The 24,032-nt window shown below is 36.9% G+C and overlaps 1 protein-coding gene and 1 long non-coding RNA gene across 2 annotated transcripts; both read right to left on the bottom strand.

Annotated features, from left to right (window-relative positions):
- Positions 1–15,287: 15,287 nt before the first annotated feature.
- Positions 15,288–16,606, bottom strand: LOC135157822 (uncharacterized). The gene is made up of 3 exons (XR_010296771.1): positions 16,503–16,606; positions 15,767–15,958; positions 15,288–15,342 (listed from the first exon to the last, which is right to left on the bottom strand). It is a non-coding gene; the product is annotated as an uncharacterized LOC135157822 (long non-coding RNA).
- A 1,639-nt stretch (positions 16,607–18,245) lies between these two features.
- On the bottom strand, positions 18,246–22,566 carry LOC135157968 (CUB and sushi domain-containing protein 3-like). The gene is made up of 7 exons (XM_064115180.1): positions 22,536–22,566; positions 21,113–21,298; positions 20,768–20,953; positions 19,862–20,047; positions 19,410–19,595; positions 18,808–18,993; positions 18,246–18,517 (listed from the first exon to the last, which is right to left on the bottom strand). Exons 1-7 carry the CDS (start codon positions 22,564–22,566, stop codon positions 18,246–18,248), a joined length of 1,233 nt encoding a protein of 410 aa, XP_063971250.1.
- Between the last annotated feature and the right edge of the window lie 1,466 nt (positions 22,567–24,032).

Genomic DNA, 24,032 nt, shown 5'->3' with positions numbered 1-24,032 from the left:
ATTAGTTTTGTTTCTAATATCGATGCCAAGGGTTGAATATTGAGCTATAGTTTTGTTTACAAACCGTAGAATGAAAATGAAAAAACAAAAACAAAACAAAACAAAACCGGTACTTCTAATTCCTTATGTTTTGCAATGTAAAGTTTAAAGAGTTGAAATTGGCGTAATTAAGCATACGATACGCCTGCATGGTTAAGCCAATTAGCCTACGTACATGTACGTAATGTCATTATGGACGTTATTTATAGTCAACGTTTAGGTGTAGTTATTCTGGTTAGTTGCTTTTCTTAATGCTACATGTGTCGTTCTTTGATTGTTATATATTTTTATCACTTATTATACATACAGATTAAATATATTTATTTATTTATTTTTTTTTTTTCTTTCTCTCAATGCTAGTGAAGAAACTATGAATTCTTCCCACTTTCATCATGATATTTTTTGTTGGATCTGTTTATTCAGTTATGCGAATTTTCTCTCGCACACATAGAGAATGTTGTTTGTATGCAGCTAAGATGTTAGTTGGTAGATCCTTAGGCTGGTCTTACTGCGTCTCAACCGGGTATTCATCTTCATTACACGAATACACGAAAGGTTTATTCCTTTCTTTCATTCTGTGTGTATATGGTAAAAACATACTGAAGCCCATTTCATCTGGCATGGGAAAAAACGAGCTTCACGGGATTCGCAGACAATAATATGTGAGCGACAAAGCGATAAGCACAGTGGCGGCGGGCATTGCCCGTGTGGCGGTAAATTGTACAATTTTTGAGCCCCTGTGCCTATCTTACGTAACTTTGGCCGGCTTTATCATACCTCAGCAGGAAGGTGTATTGTTTTCAATTATTTGAGATCGGATGTATTGGCCATTGCGTCTTAATTATGCCCCATTTATTTCATGTTGTGCCTTTGTTTCCTCGTCCATATAGGTTGACACCCTATCATGTGGAGAGGGATTTTGTTCGGGCAGTGTTTGTGCCCTTTGAATGTTTCCTCGTCTGTAGAGGTGGGCACCCTATGCAGAGAGAGAATATTATTGTTTGCGTCATTATGCACCCCGGGTAGGGATATATATGTGCGGACGCGGGGCGGACGCCTTAGTAAATTGTGATTGAATTATCGGATAAAATATACCCGGGTCCTTCCAAGTAGTTATGCTGAAGCCGTCCTCTTTTTAAGTGGTATACCCATTTTATGAAGTTATAACATTGAACTTAGGATGGAGATCTACAGATTTAAGAATCGTAATATTATGTATTCAAATTATTCAAACCAAGTTATTCATGTTGTAATCGTCAAGATTATTAAGCCTATACACATAATGTATTATGTAATATGTATGAGATTAAAACCACAACCAATGGCACACCTTAGTTTCTTGTGCTTGTGTGAATTGTGAGTGTAATAAATTTTAGCGGTGTTTAATCGCTCAAATGATTTACAGTCGCATTTTGCACATTTTGTCGCGCGGTAGTTGCGCGGAGCGGCAGTTCTTTTTGCGGCTGTGATAAGTACTTGCGGTCACCTAGATCAAACGAAACCGCTCACAGAGCTGCCGCGAGTAGCGGCGCTCCATATAAAGCGGCCGCCTGTTTGTACTGCCGCGATGTTTACAAAACAGAATTCCTCGGGAAGTTACCGCGCATCAGAGGCGTGGGAAAGAAGCCTTTACTTGCATTCAGCATGAGTTACTGAGGGAATATAATCATTTTGAGTTGTGGTTTCGTTGAGAACACTTGTTATGTGTGAATCATCCCAATTTTAATTCCCTCCTCCTCCCCTCTTAGACCACCTGTCATACGTTATCATAATTAAATTACATAATCACGTGTCCGGTAGTGAATTGGCGCAAAATTGATATTGTCTGTAGATTTATTTATAGTCTTAAGGGCGCTACGCCTTCAAATTGAGTACCCATGGAGAACATTCAAATAAGCTATCATGCCTGTGCAATTTGCTGGTGCCTCAGACTGTGTTAGTATTGTTTAGTTGTCGAAGCTTTGCTTGGCAGTAAGGGGCTTTTCTCCTCCTTCGACCATGGAGGTTTTCACCCTTACCTGAGGTTCGCAGCACTTTGCACTCGAGCAGGGGGTGCATTTATATTGCCCCTGCCCGGTCATTTAGGGTACGTGTTCAAGTTCAAGGGGACCATCGATCCCACGGATATAGTTATATAAGGTAAACTTATAAACTTAATGTAAACTTATATATATTATTGCTAGAATGATTTCAGCAGTTGGTTTATGAGTTGGGATGTTGGTATGTCTGATCTATCCGAACATACATTGCACATCTTTCGTGCGGTAAATTGTACAATTTTTGAGCCCCTGTGCCTATCTTACGTAACTTTGGCCGGCTTCATCATACCTCAGCAGGAAGGTGTATTGTTTTCAATTATTTGAGATCGGATGTATTGGCCATTGCGTCTTAATTATGCCCCATTTATTTCATGTTGTGCCCTTGTTTCCTCGTCCATATAGGTTGACACCCTATCATGTGGAGAGGGATTTTGTTCGGGCAGTGTTTGTGCCCTTTGAATGTTTCCTCGTCTGTAGAGGTGGGCACCCTATGCAGAGAGAGAATATTATTGTTTGCGTCATTATGCACCCCGGGTAGGGATATATATGTGCGGACGCGGGGCGGACGCCTTAGTAAATTGTGATTGAATTATCGGATAAAATATACCCGGGTCCTTCCAAGTAGTTATGCTGAAGCCGTCCTCTTTTTAAGTGGTATACCCATTTTATGAAGTTATAACATTGAACTTAGGATGGAGATCTACAGATTTAAGAATCGTAATATTATGTATTCAAATTATTCAAACCAAGTTATTCATGTTGTAATCGTCAAGATTATTAAGCCTATACACATAATGTATTATGTAATATGTATGAGATTAAAACCACAACCAATGGCACACCTTAGTTTCTTGTGCTTGTGTGAATTGTGAGTGTAATATAGAAAGCAACATGATTTTGGAGCAATAACTATTTCTATTGCATGCCTTTTTTTTCTGACGGCAATCCACTGAGCGAAACCCCAAAACCCACTATTTTAATTCAATTCAATTCAAATTCAATTCAAACATGGTTTATTTCGTATCAAAACAATACATGTTACACAGGCAGAAGGCTGAAATTAGCATGTTTACAATGATTTAGATTTAGATTTAGATTTTATTTCCGTTCAACATTTTTTTCAAAATATAAACAAAGTAACAATACATATTCAATATAATCGATAATACAGACAAATCAATGAAATGTCGTAACAAATGTTCGTAACAATAACATTATCGTTCCCAGGGCCCTGCAGAGTTGGCCAATTATTTGGATTGTAACCATTGTAAATTACCCTCTAACCTAAAAGAAGCAAAAATTGGTTACACTTTGTAATTCCGAAGGTTCGTAATTTCGAAACACGTAAATTGCCTATACCTCGATGTTCGTTAATCCGAAAACGAAAAAGGTTTCGCTAATCCGAACATTTGTGGCGTTATTCCGAAGGTTCGTTAATCCGAAAACGAAGTGAGATTCGTTATTCCTAAGGTTCGTTAGTCCGAAAACGAAATGAGGTTCGTAATTCCAAAAGTTCGTTAATCCGAAAACGAAATGAGGTTCGTAATTCCGAAGGTTCGTTAGTCCGAAAACAAAATAAGGCTCGTTAATCCCAAGGGTCGTTAATCCGAAAACGAAATAAGGTTCGTTAATCCGAAAGTTAAATAAGGTTCGCATTTCCGAAAGTGAAATTAGTTCATTTTGGTAACAAGAACGGTGTTGTCCTTACAAGATAACAGGATATTATACAATAATAGTAATAACGAACGATGATACATGTGTGTGTTGTGGCCAAAGCATGTAATGCATTAAGAATAGGCGCCCGTATCAAGCATAGGCTTAATTTCGATTTTATCTTAGCAATTGCTGCCTAAGCAAATGGTTTAAGGATGCAGGGGATTAAGTGTGTTGGTCGCATGCGAGTAACCTCCAGATAATAATAATAATAATAATAATGATATAGGGTACTTATATTGCGCACATATCCACATTGTTAGGTGCTCAAGGCGCTTAAGTTATGTATATATTAATTTGGAGTAGTATCATTTCGCCATTAACTTGATGAACGACTCAACTGGTTTGAGTATCCGACGAATGCTATGTATCTGTTTGTCGTTGAAGAATATTGTGTAGTTATCTAATACCGTAAACGCAACTGTGCAAATGAGTTATAACATAAAAGATGGGTTTTACATAAAGTTCCAAACAATTGAGCTCCTACAATCCCAAATATGGCCCTCATTGGACGGCCTCAAGAACCTATATGTAGCCCATTCGGACGCAGATCAAAATAATAGCGCAGATATGAACAAATTCTACTTGATAGCCGCTTTGTGGCTCCTTTTTTTTTTTTTTAAGGGTTGGAGTGGGTGTTATGCATGGCCTGATTTTAATCGATGGGCGGGAGGGCATCAAACTGATGTAGATTTAAATGATTCAAATGATGGAACGACGTGATAGCGAGCGGGCCGTACGTGATTCACTGTATGGACGGAGGGGGGGGGGGGGGGGGGAGGGGTCGGGCGGACGATCACGTCAGAGACATTTCGGGCCATTTCACAGTGCAACTACTTGTGCACACATCCTATAACACTCTTCAACGTACTTAAAATGCTTTTACGTATGTGATGACATATACAAAATAAATATCATGGTTCATACAATTCCAAATATGATAAAGGTAATGCATCATTCAAATTACATGATTTTGTTAAAAGTTACTAAAACTGTGTCGGGGACGAGGGGGGGGGGGGGGGGGTGGTGGAAGCTAGCAGACCTCGCCAGAAAAAAAAAGCATAATTTTGACAGGGTCAGGCTGTCATGCTGACCGCTGTCGCAAGCTGAAATCTTCGAAGCTGATGGTAGAAGCAAGGCGCAAAAGCACCCGAAATATAGAAATAAAACCTTAATTACCCTCCGTAATATGTGCAGGCCTGAAACATGAATCATGAAATTAAATGAAAGAAATGGTAACAAGCACTAACTTACTGGTTTACAAAATCTTTTGAATCCCTGATACCTCGGATGTTAATTTCGTCTTCATCCATCTTTTTTCTAATCTTGGATGACGTCATAATCGATCTAGAGCTCGTACGAGCACACTAAACGTCGAAACCCTGAAGTACGAGACACATATTTAGGTAGTGAACAAGTGGGCTCGTCGCAGATTGCTTTGTGAATGCGCAGGGCTCCCACATTTTGTTCATCTCGTATCGTTCTTTGCCTCCTGCATGGAAAATATCGATTTTCTCTAGGAAAATATAATATTCTAAATTAAAGCTACCAGTAATAGACATTGGTCCCTCATTTGATCAGGTGACATGATCGGATTCGATATCAAATGAGTATTTTTCGTATCAGAGCTGTACCGTTCTCTATTCTGATCCACAGCTACTGAAAACAAATAGAGCATAGGTTCTATGAAATCATACAAGCCTTAGTCGGCCTATCCTCAAAACAACATTCCCTGAAGCGATGCAAATCTACTTAATCGGACTTAAACAAGAAGTTAAACGTCATCTGCAGCATACACCATGTCTGTTTCAGTAGAGGATAAATGAAAAGAAAACCATCAATAACTAAATCGAATAACAAAGATCAAGCATGGATTAGATTCATCCGCAGAATAAATGCTTCAGGACACAGATACCATTTGCCGTACTTTTATAAGATGATGATGATGATGCACAGCATTTATATAGCGCCACATATATGTCAAAGTCGCAATTTGCCGGGAGGAGCCAGCCAATCTGGGTCGCCTAGAAGGGCGCGCACACAGAACTGATACCCGCAGGTCTCTCTTCCCGATATAACTGGTTGGTTGGGGGAATGCAGGTGGATCACTACACCGGGGTTTCCCCTACTCTTATTCGAATAGTGCAATGGGTTCTTAACGTGCAAAGGTGGTGACTCTCTTCTACACGGGGCCTACATTTAACGTCATATCCGAGGGACAGAGTGTTTTCCACTGTAACATAGCCTGCATCTTTAAAACAGGGGAGAGACGTTTACACACCCTGCACAACGCACTGGCTTCAGTCATCCGCCCGGGGTGGACTCGAATCCACGATCTTTGGTTCGACGGGCAGACACTTTACCGACTGAGCCAACTTCGCTCTCTAAAGACCGCCCGCTAATAATGATTTTCTTTTTGATTTCGTCAAGACCGCCCAAAATTACAATTACTTTGATAAACGTTTCACCTGGTTTGTGGCATCCGACGAATGCTTGATTTCTGTTTGTCGTTGAAGAATATTGTACAGTTCTTTAAAATCGTAAGCGCAACTGTACACATAGGTCACATTAAAATAGATGGTTTATATAAAGAGTTCCTAATAATTGAGCTCCTACAATCTCAACTATGACACATATTCGACGGCTTCAGGTAATACGTAGCCCAGTCGGACGTGGACTAGACATTATAGTGCAGATTGTCCCAAATGCCACCTAATAGCTTGATGACTACATTAATCTGATTGTTTTCGCCTTATCTCTGTTTGGGTAACATGGCATGTAAAATGACGAGTGGAAATATCGGCTTTCGCTGCTCTGGTGGAATTAAGCTGTGGGAATCGAGAGCCCCCGAAAACAAGATATTTCATTTTCGCGCTGACACCAATGTGCAGAATCGAGTTTATACCGAGCAATTGTTGGTTCTTCACTAGAACATTTAATAGCGGCGTATCATGGCAGTTTATTACATGTTTGTTGTTGGGGTACATGATTAGTGGTCACATATGATCAGTTCTATCCGTAATGGTTTCTTATTCATCGGATATGTGTTACAATACAATTTCCCTGTTGCCCGATATTTCCTATCAACAACCCAATATTTTGGTTCAGCTCAGTTGCAAAAGGGGTTAGGCTCATTTTCATCAAATATGATTTTTTTTTGGGGTTTCAATGTTTAGATTTTTAGTAACAGCACTATAAGATAATACCAAAGAAAAGTTGAATTTCCTATTAAAACGCGAACAAAAATGGCAAAGAAAAATCCCCGCTTTCAAAAAGGGGTAAGGTCCATTTCAGTTTGGTTGCAAAAGGGGTTAGGTCCACAAATATTTATTTAAAGAATATTTAAAATAACATGAAGACAGGTAGATTTCTTTTATACCCTATCATATTTTCACATTGTAGGGTATCATGAAAATTTAGTTTAGCATAGGAATATTGCAATATGGTAGAATAAAAAAATGATTTTCATGGAGTGGACCTAACCCCTTTTGCAACCAAACTCTTCTGAAGAGCTCATTTGTCAAAAGGGGTTAGGTCCATTTTTCATAAGTGCTATTGTTTTCTGTCTCAAAACCTATTGATTTTAGTCGCTCTGATGATACCACAGAAAACATGAAATTCATATTAAAACGTGAATAAAAGTGGCAAAGAAAAATAATTGTTTTATTCAAAAGAGATTGGATTCATTTCAGTTTGCTTGCAAAAGGGGTTAAATCCACAATGATAATTATGTTTGCAGTATATAGAATAAAAATTGTTGATTTCTTTTATACCCAATGTTATGTTCAGATGATAGGGTAGTACATCATGCCAATTTAGTTTATCATAAGAATACTGCAATAAGTGAGAATAAAAAACAAGATTATTCTCGGAATGGTCCAAAGTGGACCTGACCCCTTTTGCAACCAAACTCTTCACACACTTATATATATATATATGTGTGTTAGGATATATATATATATACATACATATATTCAAAAGTTTGGTACATACATGAAAATGATTTAAGAAAAATGAAGTCCTTTATCAATATAAAGTCAAGTCATTTCTTTCATGATTTCGAATGCTTTAGCTGAAGATTGAAAGTCCAAATAAGAAGTAGATATTCTGGAGAGTTTTTACTTACTAAAAGCCCTTGATATGTAGCATGCATGCTTAACACACCACCACCATAGGTTACATAATTTATCGCCTCCATGACATTTGATCCGGGGACAATTGATCCAATCTTAATTCCATACACTAATCGAAACACTAACTTCAACCCTGGGTAAACCCAAGGTAAACACTACACCCTAGGCCTGCCCTTAACCTATCCATAACCGTAACCCTATTGCAACCCCAACCTTAACCGTACATCTTAGACAGTTAGACGAAATTAAGCCCGTCGCAATTATCGTAGGAGCAAGTGTGTCATCAGTTTATCTAACGCCATTGAGATACTCGAGTATAGATGATTGACTTGCTGACTTAAAGTTTAAGGGGTTTTTGTGGAGTTCAGAACCCTCAATACAGCATCCCTGCTTGATGTCAAACCAGAACTATGGTTAAAGATAAATCATACCTGAGAGTAAAATATCAACAAATTAATTATTCCTTATTGTGAAAGAAAACAGAAAATTTAACCTAAATCAGTTTCGAAGTGTTACTGAGCATAATGAATCTTCACTACGGTTTCCAAATATGACATCGGGTTCGACGCCATGGTTAAGAAATGCCACTTGAGCCCGGCTGCGTCGCTTTGTCACATATTGTTCTTTTCTCGAAGATTATTCATGGCGATGATCTGAATATATTTAAGCGTGCAAAGAACATACAAGTAACTAGATGAAGGGACGAAATTCATATAACAGACAATCACTACATTGTGAATTAAAATGATTTACCAATAAGGTTATACTTTTAAAATATGTTTTAGAATAAAAGAGAAACAGACAAGCAGCCTTGATAGCGCGAACTCAAATCCTAAACTACTCAAATTTGCCCAGAATAATACAACATTCTGAGTTGTGCAGACTTGTAATATAGGCCCACTTAAATGATAAAACACCAAATCATTTACCACGCTAAGTATGTTACCAAGTAGCAATATAATTATTTTCCTATTAAAACGTTCTAGTTTCTGGGTATTATAGGTTTATAGTCTAATCCATGCTCTCTATTATTGATGGTGATCTACAATGTATTTTTAGTTAACGTATGGAGTCATTTAACATACCCACTTTATCCATCTTGCAACATAAGTCGGTGATATGAATGATCTTGCATGTGGAGGAATAGTAATCCACATTTTCCCCCTCTTTTTTCAAGGAGATAACAAGAACGCCAGTGACCTAGATCAAATACCCTTATCGAATCCGTTCTCCGTAGCATCCATGCAGGAAATCAAAAAAAAAATCCTCTAATATTATTAATTTAGAATTTGATCAGAATACATTAGATAACGTGGAATGCAACACGAATGGACAAAATACATACACTACTCTGGCAAGTGTCAAATGTTTCGTTACGTATTTGTTTTGCCACCCAAACCACCTAGACGATATATTCCATTCACCCGTTTCTACGGATCATATGAGAGTATCACGCCAGTGGAATGTTTTTGGCTCAAATTACAATATTGGCGCATGATCATATTGCACATTCTTTGCCCTGACTTGTCTAGATCTTGTCCATCATCGTAATAATATTTTGCCACAAGCAGAATATTTCAACATCGTTCGATATTCCCCATTAATCCACTCATTCGTTTTGGGATTCATGCTGTTTTAGACAACTATATCAACTCGCTAACGAACCAGCAGGCGCTTGTCAATATATCGGTTGGCTCGCAGTTCTAACCATCGGTAAACTGCACCCCGAAACGCGACCGAAACTACCAAGAACCTCTTATTTCCGTTCAGAAACCAAGGGAGAACTGCAGTATGATGCGTTCGGCAAGTGGGAATACGCCATGGAATATTTAGTCTAGAAATTGTTTTAAAACCGATCTCTCCTTCAGTTCAAAAGTAAGATGAACAATGTTTACATGTATAGTTGAAACAATATCAAACGTCTCACCTGGTTTGTGGCATCCGAGGAATGCTTGAAAAGTGGCTGAGTATGAAGAATACATGTAGTTTTAAAGGAGTCTAATTCAGTAATTGCAGCTGTACACTTTAATCAAATTGATAGGGTTTGATGATTCGTCCTCAGAGTTAGGCCGATATGAATTCAAGCTGATGATAAATGATTGCTGGCTTCAGAAGATTAGCCCAATATGAAGTCCATCCAGTGGAAAAGTACAGGTTATTTCACATACATTAGAGAGCTTGACGTCGACTAAGCCTTTCTGAATTGTTACATATTCTATCGGATTTATATAAAGAACATAAAGGACTATGATAAACCAGCTTCAAATCAGCCCAAAACGGGCTCAAAACTCCATTTTAACAATGGGAATGTCAAATGAGAAAAATTTAGTGATTTTTTACTGCCAGGGATCTGTGCCCCAACTGGCTCTCCATAGTTAAACCACAACTTAAAACCAGGGTTTAATTTAAACCTGAATTCAGAATACGGGCCTATGTATTGACGTCATTGCGCAACCATCTTAGGGGCTGAAGCCACTGGATATCTTGCATGCACTGGTGATCCGGAGCTATTTTGTTTCTTCGCATTCCTATAGCTTCTGAGGAACTGCGCCATGAGATTTTGACGTCATACGCGTACAAAATGCATATTCGCATATGAGAGGGGAGTCGGACATTTGATTTCAGGCCTTTTCCACCAGTGGCATACACAATTTTTTATGGGTACAAACTCACTAAAATGTGTGCTTGTTTATAACGATGTACTAACAAACGTCATGTATATACCACTAAAACATAATGTATGAGAGCTCGCATGCCTCTGGTCAAAAGTACTGAATTTTTCTTTTGCGAGCCCTGGTCCATGGAAAAACCGTTTTCTTACTCTTTTCTTCTTTTCTTTCATTTCTACGATATCCATATTCCATTATCCAATTTCAAATTGTATTTTTGTAATTACATTGTACAATTTTTGTATGTTTTTATGTCCGAATAAATAATAATAATATATTAAATTACAATAATAAGCAATAAACAATTATGAACAATGGTGCCGTTTCAACGCTGTTGAATTGATTATAGATATTTCTGGTAAGTATAATGCTAATTCCATTATTATTACTATTTATTTTCTTTTTCTTAGTTTCAGCTACCTACCTGACATAACCCGACTGCGGTCTTCATGGATACCAAATCATATTACTTAAGCTAAAGATTATATTGCACGAGATTGAACCAAGAGTGTTCCTCTTACTTGTTCACGATCACAACATCATCTTTAAACGTCTCACCTGGTTTGTGGCATCTGACGAATATTTTGGTATGTTTTTGTAGTAGATAATGTGTAGATTCGGAGATGCGTAATCCCATAAGCACAACTGAACACTGTTGTCATGTCGATCGAGGTGGTATATTTGAAGGTATTCCATCATAGAGATTACTGAGTCAAAGCTGATGATAAAGTGACTGGGTTTGACTTGTGGCTCTATGATAAACGAATAGAACAGTTGATTCCAACTGCCGTCTGACAGTTTGACGTCCAGTTCGTAAAAAAAAGAAATGATAAACTGCAAAAACGTCAACGTTTTAACACACGAAAGGGTTTGACGAAAGTGAAAAACATGCACAAACAGAAGACGCCTGCGAAAGTACGCCAAAATGTGTTGATGAAATACAGGTAGAAAGTTGCGTTAAAGTCTCTGTGCGCGTTATGAGTCCATCATGAATTTATCGTTATCGTCATCAGTATATGTGAAAGATAGGAGGGAGATTAATAAGCTAAGTAATTTTTATTACAATGTTTTTTTTTCATTAATACAATTTTATATTTCTGTATCAATTGATTTTCCTCGAGTCATATCTGACAAAAGTTTGAGGCTTTGGCGACTTGATGATTATAACATATCAGTTAATATCATCTGCCGGTTTGGAAGTGAAGAAACGGGAAATGAATATGTTACGCTTTCAAATAATTTGAAAACTTAATTCCTAATTTGATTTTTGTTCAAATGCAGTTATGATTCAGGGAATATCAATTTTACTCAGCTACGTCGACGCATTCTTGAAAATCACGACTCAATGAACTACAATTTTCCTCTTATTTATTTTAATTGTTTCTCTCATAATTCCATCAATTCCAGAAGTACAACATATTTCCAGATTATATAGAAATCACATTTTAAATGGGCCCGATACTTGTGCAATACAGTAATTAAAAAAGAAATATCTTTCGAATCCTTTACCTCTAGAAAACTATATTTAACATTCAACTATAACCAATATTGACTAAAACATATTTCAAGGAAATATCAACAGTTATAATTGATATTGCAATAAGTTACAGGCGCTTGATAAATGCATACCAAGAACTAATATTTGAATATATATAAAACTATCGTGTCTTAGCATCTGATTACTGTATGAATAAAGAGTTTGATTATAGCTTGATATCTTCAACACATCTTCTGAAAGCTTTTATTCTCCCCAGCCAATTGCAATGAATATATGTTATGACAGTCATTACGACTGTTCATCTGAAAAGAACTACTATACATTACGGTATAAAAATAGTTTTTTTGCTATCGTTTGAAATACTCAGATACAATTTTTTAATGTGCGCATATTTACAATGTCTTTATATCAACAGGAGATCCAAACGCACATACAAAGCAAGATCAATACTCGTAATTATTTTATTTTTATTTCACTTATATCGAAAAAAGCAAGTTCAAGTTTGGTTTATTTCATTTCGACTCAACTCAATGCATACCTGATGAAATATTGTTTCAGATTGTCCAAATCTTTGTTCCTCATATTTGAATTTGGGTTTAATATTCGATTACTTTAGTAATATGAAGCCCTTGTTAACATTTATGATTTTGATTTTAATCGGAATAGCTTATTTTGGAGATTTGATGTATAAGATAATTATTCATAAACATGGCAACAAAATGCGAGTTACTTCTAAAATTTATTAATAAAAAAAATCAAGAGGAAATTTCTTCGTGTCTTGTACCTTAGAAAAAAAAACCGAATAGTAGGAATAAAACACACCACAAACAAAACAGATATTAACCACAATTAACGACAATACGCCAGACGGTGGCCTGTACTTATAGAGAAGAAGAAGAAGAAGAAGAAAAAAAAAATATATAATTTTGGTTTCTTTGTGTAAATATTCCGTTTTGTAATCATGTTTTTTGTCATTCTTCTCTATCTTTTCGTACAACGTATTGTCATCGCCAATGCCGATTCTAGTAAGATAGCTTAACGTGGGGTATCATAGTCCTCGTAGTTATGAGTGTTGCGGTCTGGTTTGAGGTAGGGTTCCGTGTACAATGACTTGTCACCTGCAATGTAACCTGCGTATCCCGATGGGACGTCGGGAAGTGGTCCCCGGTCAGCACTTTTATCATGCAGGTATTCGTTTGAGGATGAACGGACCCGACTGCCATGAGAAATAGAAAAACGAAAAGAAAAAAAAGTTAGTACGTTATTGTACATATAGACTGATAAAACCAACCTCGACAGTTTGTGTGTTGTGAGGTACTTTTTATGTTTTTTTTTAGATTGATAAAACCAACCTTGGCAATGTATTTGTGTGTTGAGAGGCACTTTTTATGTTTTTTTCAGTAAATGATACAAACGAAGGAATATTGCAAAAACATGCATCGAAATTGTTTTCGGGGAGTGGCCAAAGTAAATCCAAAGAGCGTTGTCTAATTTTATGATATTGCTTACAAATAGTTATAATTAAAATATTTGTCCCATTAAATTATTTTTATATTATTTTCAGCGGTTGCTTCATAAACCTACAACTGTATGACATTTCAATTCGGTGCAGTAAATCCGCAATGCGCAATCAAAAGTTGTACGTGTATATTATATATATATACAGTGCGTCCCAGAAAAAACGAAACCGAGATTTAGCGATGATTTATCATAACTTAATCATAAATAAAATAGACAAATGACCTACCAATGTAAAGCTTAGAATCTCCTCTTTCATCTGATATTACTTAGATAATTCCTCATTCACGCATGAGTGAGCAAAAACAATTTGAAGAAAGGATACTAAAAACTCATTTGGCGGGGGTATCTGAATTTCAAAGAGAAAATCACATGACTGAAAACTTCAATATCTGCTCTTTTATTTGATACCTTAATCACAGAAAATGGTCAAGAAGTAAAAAAGTTATGATCCCTCGAAACAATGCTTGTATTTCCATAATTTCATTAAATTAACGTGTTTCCACTGGCTTCCCACAGAAGCTATCGCACGTTAACAAAAGACTTAATGCATGGCTGATCGTCAACAAAACGGAATGTCGAGAGAGTTTGAACGCTAGCCTGTAAAACCTCTTCATTTTATGAAATTATTGAAATTCAAGCCTTATTTCAAATAACCAGAATTTTGTTATTTCTTGACCATTTTCTGTGATTAAGGTATCAAATTAAAGAGCAGATATTGAACTTTTTAATCATGTGGTTTTCTTTTTAAAACCCAGATACGGCCCGCCAAATGAGTTTTTGGTATCCTTTCTTCAAATTGTTTTTGCTCACTCATGCGTGAATGAGGAATTATCTAAGTAATACCAGATGAAAGAGGAGATTCTAAGCTTTAAAATGGTAGGTCATTTGTCTATTGTATTTGTGATTAAGTTATGATAAATCTCGGTTTCGTTTTTTGTGGGACGCACTGTATATATATATATATATATATATATATATAATGATAAATTAGCGTAATACTAACCGTTTCACGAAGATCGAGAGACCTGCCATTGACATCAGCACCAAAACGAAAACGATCAGCGCAGTTACAAGCAGGGCCGTAGTTAAGAAACCTGTGCTCTCATTCTCAGCTTTTCTATCTGCAGTATTTCCTATACAAAACACCAAAATATTTATTTTTTTCCATATCATATTTGGTGCTTTATGTTATAGTTAAACACTCAAATAACCACTGTTTTCCCTTTTCCGGGTAGTAAAGAAAAAAGCGAAACTTCTCAATTATGTAAATGTATTGAGATGTTTTTAAGCAAAGTGTATGGTGATAGTGATGGATACTTATTGATAAATTTTTACATATCAAGAAATTTAAGAAGAATAAATATTCATTTGATGTAAACAAATTGCATTTACAATGAAATTTACTAGAGTTCATTAGTGAAGATGATTTTTTAATACAAAATTTACTTTTTAGCATAAATGTCCATTCATGGTATGTTATGGTAATTCATAATCTTGAAAGCCAAATGCATTGATAAAATACATACCTGGAACGGTTCTAACATGGCCAAGGGATGGTTTTGGAATAGGACAATCAATGGCCCTTCCCCGCCATTTGCCATCCCGGTGACATTCCCAAATGAACCAATCAGAGTCGCCGTTGCAGGTAACGTTGACCTCGTCGCCAACCTTGTAGCGAGGTTTTAAATTTTTGACAGATGAAACAGCTGGTATAATTGGTGGGTTGCATTCTACAGAGAAGTGGGGAAGCCAGAATGGAAGTTACAATAAAAAAGTTGTTGTTCACTTAATCAATTTATATACACTGTCCGTAGTTGTTTAATCCACAGTACTCATTGAATTTGTTCTGGTGTGGCATTTCTAAAACTCGTTACTGTGTAACAAGAATAGGACTAGCCTTTTTGATCCAATAAACAAAACACCGGAAGGGGGGAGGGGGTGTGGCTAGCGAAATTTAAGGCGGGGTTTGGTCATCATTGAATATATATATTTTAATCTATTTTCGCTCATTATAAATCATGAATAGTTCTTGCGAAAATGGGGGTGTAAATTGAAAGCATAGTTTAGTATTTGCTATTGAGTTATTAGTTAATACATTGCTTAACGGTGCCTAACGGCGGAGGGTTGTGACAGCATATGTGGAGGTTTACATACCTACATCTGGTTCCTCGCACACTATGTTTTGTCCAATCCATAACCCTTCTCGACATACCAAGAGGAAAGAACTATGATCTTCATTGCATGTCACGTTAACCCTATCGCCAGGTTTGTATGAGAGACGAAGATTCTGGTTGGTTGAATGACGGGGAATGACCGGAGCACTACAGAAGGTTTGATGAGTGGCACCTGTATGTTTTTAGAACGCCAATAAGATTTTATGGAAAAAGAAATGATTTCTGTTTCTAGACAATTATTATTCAAGCAATTTAAACTTGGTGTAATACACAGTGAATACGCCGTTTAAAATTTCAAGTACGTATTTTATTCTTGTCACTCTAACAACTACTATTTTAATGGTTAAACAATTTTTGTTGTTCTTGAAGCAACGGGCTTGTAAAACGACGTACAATTCCAAACAGTTTACTGTCTATTACATCAGGGTAAGATTGGTACCGTTGGTGATTTTTGAAATTTTCTAAAAATTGTAGAATAGTCAATTTACAAGGGAGGTATCGGTGGCAATATATAGGCGCGCAAAACACTTTAAAACTAAGTTTCAAAGTTTCACTTGTAATATAAACATCTCTGGGGTTTAGAATTACGTTGTACGCCCTTTGCGAACTCAGCTATATTATGCCTTGTGCGAAAATTAATTATAAAGTAATACATGAAAATAAGCATGACTTTATTTCGGGGGAAAAACAACTAAAGTAGTAAAGAGATACCATACCCGGATCAGGCGCAGGGCAAACGATGGTAGGTCCAGTCCATATTCCAGCATTATTACATCGAAGGGTGAACTGAGAACTACCTCCGTCACAGGATACAACTACCTCGTCATTAGCATTATAGACCAATTGTTGTCCCTCAATACTTGAATATCTTGGGATAGCAGGAGCATTGCATTGTCTTGGAACTGTTTTGGAAATGGGGGAAATAAATGTACGTGAAATGAAATATAAATTAGAATAGATTTCCCAAGTATCATGTTTTGTCTTCATCTCTAAGTTATCGCGAATATGCACAGTAAAGGAAATGATCCAATACGCCCATGATACTTTTAGGGGAAACAAAGGGCAGTAAAATTTAATACATTATGTGTATAAAAACGTGATGATTTTCATAACACCTATTGTGATTCAAAAGAGGTATAAAGGAAAATAATGTAAATGTGTAATGAAACTTTCCAAAAAAAAGAAGAAAAAAAAATCAGTATATTATTATTTTATCTGAACTCAGTGTCATTACCAATACAATGACTCTGTATTAACTCTAATAAATGACTACTGCCGTAAAATATTGATGAATTTATCATTAAATACCTTGTGGAGGTTCTCGACAATCTACTGCCTGTCCTTTCCATAGACCGTTTGTGTCACACTGTATGATAAACTGAGTGGTGCTTCCATCACATGTCACAGTGATTATATCACTATAGTCATAACTCATTTGAAAATTTTGAATTGTTGCATATCGTGGAACGTATGGTGCGCTGCATTTTACGGGAGCTGTGAATAAAAAATAAATAAATGATGGAATGATAGGATAATAGTTATCAGAGATATTCTTAGTCTTAGCGTATCAATTCAATTTAAGACTGAAAAAAAAAATTATATTAACTTTAGTCATGTTTTTTAAAACAACAAATACCAAATGACAAAAGAAAGACAAATGAAAATGCGATGGGATTAAACAAAATTTCCGGTTTATTACACATATCCTTCACGGATACGTCTTAGTGATAGGCTCAGTCACAAATATGCTACAGGAAATTAACATTAAAAAATGAAATGAATGATAAAAATCACACAGCCACACACAAACCATTCTGTTGATGTCCCGGCAAACGGGGATAATCTGAAGAAGGTATGTGTCTGCGTGTACCCCACTCGGCCACACACAGACACACAATGTGCTCAGATAACCCCGGTCTACTGGAACATCCCCCGGGACCTGTGTGTCGCTGTGAGATTGCTCCATTCATTTATAATTTAAATTCCTGTAGCCTTTTTAGCGATTAAGCTAATCACTTAAACGTGCATTGGACGATATGTGTAATAAACTAGAAAGATTGTTTCATCCCATCTCTGCTTTAATTCCTCTGTCATTATTACAAACTTTTGATTCTGAACCAATTAATGCGAATGGATATAGCCTCTCTGTTTAAATATTCATTTTAACATAAAAATACAATTACTGAGACATATTGAACTACTGATATGTATCAAAATCAAGAAAACCATGTACTTTTCCGATACCCTGCTGGAAAAAAACACAATGCGAACATATTTATTTACACTATTAAAATGTTCAAATTCAAGAGTGTGAAGATATTTTCATTGTGAACATCTGTACACTGTGACTGTTCACAGCGTGTTCGCAATCATGATTGACTATGTCAACATGTGATTCATGCTTTTGAAATGCTCCAATATAATAATGTGAGGGTGATTTCACATGGCGTTCCACATCATTAACACTGTTGGTTACTGTCTTCTTTCCAGAGGGTCAGTAGGTAGATCACAGAACAATTTATTCTACAATTGGTTAATGTCTTACGTCTGTAAGGTTCTGGACAAGACACCACCTGGCCACTCCAAAGGCCATGCGCGTCACATCTGAGGGTAAACTGTGTAGTGCTGTTGTCACACGTTACGGTTATTCTTTCAGTGAAGTCGTAGCTCATTTTGAGGTCCTGGATTGTGGCATACCTTGGAACGTAAGGGGCGCTGCACTGCACTGGGGCTGTGGAAACAAAATGATTAAAATCGAAATAAATGCTATTCATGTTAGCTGCACTGCACTGGAGCTGTGGAAACAAAATGATTAAAATCGAAATAAATGCTATTCATGTTTGCTACACATTTTAACATTAGGACATAGTTCAACTACTCAAATACTCAAATTTGATATTGTGAAGGTGATTTCACATGGCGTTCCACATCTTGAACACACTGTTGGTTACTGTCTTCTTTCCTGAAGGTCAGTAGGTAGATCGCAGAAAGATTGTTTCTATAATTGTATTACTGTCTTACGTCTGTAAGGTTCTGGACAAGACACCACCGGACCACTCCAAAGGCCATGCGCGTCACATCTGAGGGTGAACTGTGTAGTGCTGTTGTCACACGTTACGGTTATTCTTTCATTGAAATCGTAGCTCATTTTGAGGTCCTGGATTGTGGCATACCTTGGGACGTAAGGGGCGCTGCACTGCACTGGGGCTGTGGAAACAAAATGATTAAAATCAAAATAAATGCTATTCATGTTTGCTACACATTTTAAGATTATATAGGACATAGTTCAACGTCTAAGAAAAAGTGATGTTGAATAAGAATAAAAAAATACGTTACAATGTTGAAGAAAAAAACTAATCCCCAGAATTGAACAAAAATCTAACATCGATATACATGCTTCTTGAAACTAACTATATAACAACAATGTATACGTTTTTAAATATCAATACAGTTATAGAGATGCGTTGAATTTCTTTCATATGCCAATATTATGTTTTGAAGATTCCAAAGGCTAAATTCTTAATTAGAATACGAACATTGAATCATCTTTGTAAATAATCACAGGGATTATGATACACAATCTTAACAGCTTCACAAAATTAAGAATTGAATTAAATTCTTACGTCTGTAAGGTTCGGGACAAGACACTACTGGGCCACTCCATAGGCCATGCGTGTGACATCTGAGGGTGAACTGTGAAGTACTGTTGTCACATACTACGGTTATTTGTTCATTGAAGTCATAACTCGTTTTGAGGACCTGGATTGTGGCATACCTTGGGACGTACGGGGCGCTGCAATTCTCTGGGGCTGTTAAGAAAAGAATTAAAAGATACCAAAACAATAGGGATTTATAATAATATTCAACATTTATATTGCGCTTAACACGTCGGAACGATGTCTCTAAACGCTTTAAAGATATTTGTATCACCCCGGTCATCGAATCCTTGCATGTCCACTCTGAGATTTAAAAAAAAAGTAAGGTGCATTCATGGATCTGCTTTACCTCAACGCACATATAAATCATTAACAATGAAAACAAATATCTACTGAATTGGCTAAAAAGGTATCACTACCTTCAATTGGCGATGGACAAGAAAGAACGCTTCCCATCCAGAATCCACCAGAGTTACACCGAAGGTTATAGCTGTCCGTACTGCTGTCACATGTGATCATAACACTGTCGCCAACACTGTAGTCCAGACGAAGGTTATCAATTGACCCATACCTTGGGATGTACGGACTGTTACATCGTACCGGTTCTGTGATGCGGAAAAGAAAATGTAACACATACTTAACAGGGGCCGCGGAACGGTTTTCAAAGTGGGGAGGGGGGGGGGGGGGGCTGTCCATTCAAAAACACAATCCTATGGTAATTTTTACGTTTTTGTACACGGTTTTGGAATAAAAGTGTGGGGGGGGGGGCTGAAGCCCCTGCCCCGCTTCCGCGGCTCCTGCTCAAGGGTGACATGACATAACCATTGAACATTTATGTGGACCAGTAAATCGAGCCACTAATTCTAAAATAATCCATTTTCAGATTCAATGATAATGAGTGGGCCCTAGATCTCAGTCATTACGTTAGTCCAGTTGCCTGCTCGAAAGATTTATAAAAGTATATAACATCCTTACAAAAGTAACACACTGTGCCTTCGAACTAGCGTTGTACTATTCCAACCGATTTTTGTTTCATGTTTAACTGCTATAACTACAACATTTTTAGTAAATGGTTAGAAGCAAAACAGCAAAACGTGTCATATGGGAACAATACATTAGTACGAGGAAAATAAAAGCTAACTAGAAGTTTTGTGACAAGGTGCTTTGTATACAAATTAACATGTTCATGTCCTATATGTTTGTTTAATCCATGTATCAAACTTGATAACGATTTATCCAAAATCTTAATTTCGGATCAAAAAGAGGAATTCAATTATTTTGTCAACGATCGCAGGCATTTCCATCCAACCGAATGAAAGTCTTACGTCTGTAAGGTTCTTGACAAGACACAACTGGACCACTCCAAAGGCCATGCACGTCACATCTGAGGGTAAACTGTGTAGTACTGTTGTCACACGTTACGGTTATTTGTTCATTGAAGTCGTAGCTCATCCTCAGGGCCTGGATTGTGGCATACCTTGGGACGTAAGGGGCGCTGCACTTCTCCGGAGCTGTTGGGAAAAAAATGAAAATGTAAGAGCAATATCAGGTGACATGAAGTAAGAAGACTGTTACGGATCCGTTGTCCGAGCTTTAATCCAACCCACATATAAACAATCACCAGTAACGACAGAATAGCGAGTGAACCTGAATGAATAACATATCACTACCTTCAACTGGTGCCGGACAAGAACGAACGCTTCCCGTCCAGAATCCGTCAGAGTTGCACTGAAGGTTATAGCTGTCTGCACTGTTGTCACATGTGATCCTGCTACTGTCGCCAACACTGTAGTCCAGACGAAGGTTATCAATAGACCCATACCTCGGGATGTACGGACTGTTACATCGTATCGGTTCTGTAATGTTACAAACACATTGTAAATAAAGGATGTCTTATGCAATGGGGACATGACATAGTCGTTAGATAATTAATTTGACATGTTACTCGAGCTAATAATTTATAAGATAATTTTAAATGGAAATCCTTTAACAACATTTATTTATGTATTAAGTACTAATCACATTAAATCTTTGATAGTCAAGATCCAAAATCATAATATTACCAGATAAATAAGTAGGCAAATTCGAAAAAAAATCATTCCGACAGACGATTCATGTACTTCACGATGGATTTCATACAAAATAAAGAGTCTTATGAAAAAGAAAATTTTCTATTTTTCCAAATACTACGACACATTGAACTACTGATGTGTATGTTTACGTATTAGCATTATACACACCATATACTGAATTCCAGATAGAGAATAATCATTGAAACGTATATTTGTGACGAGAATCACAGGGATTTTCATTGAATCAAAGTCTTGCGTCTGAAGGGTTATAAACAAGCTACCATGGTATATTTTAAGATACTAATAACATTACAGGGATGCATTAAACGTTATGATTCCATTATCTGATAATGATACCGAATTATGGATCAGAAATGGGCAATTTAACAATTTTTATGGACAACTGCAGACATTTTGATTCGGAATTCTTAACAAATACTTTGAATTGGTCCAAATACGTCAATGAGTTTCTGGACAAGACACAACTGGGCCACTCCATAGGCCAGGCGTGTGACAGCTGATGGTGAACTGTGTAGCACTGTTGTCAAATGTTACTGTTATTTTGGGACGTAAGGGGCGCTACCAAGTGAAAAAGAGTTCGAGTTTTATTGTCTAGACATAATTGACGGTTAGAAAAGTTAAATGTCGTGGTTTTAATAAGAATTGGAAATATGGAAAGACCACACTATAACCTCACTATTTAACACAGTGTGCAACACATGTGAGTAACATTTGTGGTAACCCTGTATTTACCACATGGTTACCAGAGTATGGTATGAATGTGTGTGTATAAACATTACAAAGTCACAAATACAAATTAATATAAATCATACAATCTCTATAAATTGAATGATTTCCAAAATACAATGACACAGTGAAAAGTTTGTACTCTGTAAAAATGCTCATGGGCCTTTTCCGATTTTGTCTTACATGTAACATACGTTATTTTGTTAAGTATATTCCTAATTTCAATTCTTCACAAACCAGACTTACTTGCTATAGGTGTTGGGCAATTTGCTACCTGTCCCTCCCAGAGTCCACCTGCGCGACATCTGAGTGTGAATCGAACCGAGCTGTTATCACATCTTACATTTACCCTGGCGCCCAAGTCGTAAGATGCTTGAAGATTCCGAACTGATGCATATCTTTGAATGCTAGGAGCGTTGCACCTTGTAGGGGCTGGAAACATACATTTCAGAAAATTGTGTTAGGTTCAGGGTAAGAAAAATAATTGTATTAAGCACATGAATGTTGAACGTTCACGAAGAACGCGATTTCATTTCAGAGATAGTAAGTCGGGAAAAAATGAAAATAACAAAACAAAGCGGACATCAATATAAAAAAATATACCTACTTAAATAAAATTTACCTACTTAAATAAAATGGAGAGGGGGAGAGAAAGAGAAAACAAGATATTTCAAATAGGTGCACAATAAGAGAAATATGTCAAACAACTTTTACGTATGGATATTACGCAATCAATCAGAGACCCAAATTTATTTAAGTTCTTACGTCTGTAAGGTTCTGGACAAGACACTACTGGACCGCTCCAAAGGCCATGCACGTCACATCTGAGGGTAAACTCTGTAGTACTGTTGTCGCACGTTACGGTTATTTGTTCATTGAAGTCGTAGCTCATTTTGAGGCCCTGGATTGTTGCATACCTTGGAACATAAGGGGCGCTGCATTTCTCTGGGTCTGAAAAAAAAGCAACGGCTGAAAATGTAAGTTAATTAGTGATTATCACCTTAAGTTGACATAAAGAAGTATATGGTTCCGTTGCTCCCGACCAACAAACAAACCATCGACGATAAAACAACGAGTGAAATTGAATGAAATCATGTCACTACCTTCAATTGGTGCCGGACAAGAAAGAACACTTCCCGTCCAGAATCCGTCAGAGCTACACCGAATGTTATAGCTGTCTGTACTGTTGTCACATGTGATTCTTACACGGGCGCCAACATTGTAGTCCAGACGAAGGTTATCAATTGACCCATACCTCGGGATGTACGGACTGTTACATCGTACCGGCTCTGTAATGTTAAATACACATTGTAAGTACATGTGGAATTCAAAAGGCTGACATGACGTTAAACTGGTAAACATTTATTTTACTTGCAACTCGAGTCAGTAATTGATACGAACATTTTAAGAGAAAATACATTATCGACATTTCTGTCCACGTAAAAAGTTAAATCATTGATAGACAAGATGCAAATCCTAGGAAATATTATCAGGTATTTACTGTAGTTTAACGAATGTACCTCTGTCAATTAATAGTGTTAATTTACTTGGGTTTTATTGACGTCTTGCAATTTTTTTACCGATTGACCTTTCCATCAATCTTGGTTTAGGCGTTAGATGGAAGGATCTGTAACTAATCACCTGCAATCGGGGGAGGACACTGCTGCATATGGCCAATCCATAACCCTGTGGTATTACATCGAAGTGTAAAGGGTTGAACACTGCTATTGTCACATTGTACAGTCACTCTTTCACCATGGTTATAGCTCAA

Source organism: Lytechinus pictus, unplaced genomic scaffold, assembly GCF_037042905.1.
Source record: "Lytechinus pictus isolate F3 Inbred unplaced genomic scaffold, Lp3.0 scaffold_20, whole genome shotgun sequence".
Lineage (NCBI taxonomy): Eukaryota > Metazoa > Echinodermata > Echinoidea > Temnopleuroida > Toxopneustidae > Lytechinus > Lytechinus pictus.
The sequence above is the reverse complement of the archived record's forward strand: the minus strand, read 5'-3'. Positions and strand labels throughout refer to the sequence as shown.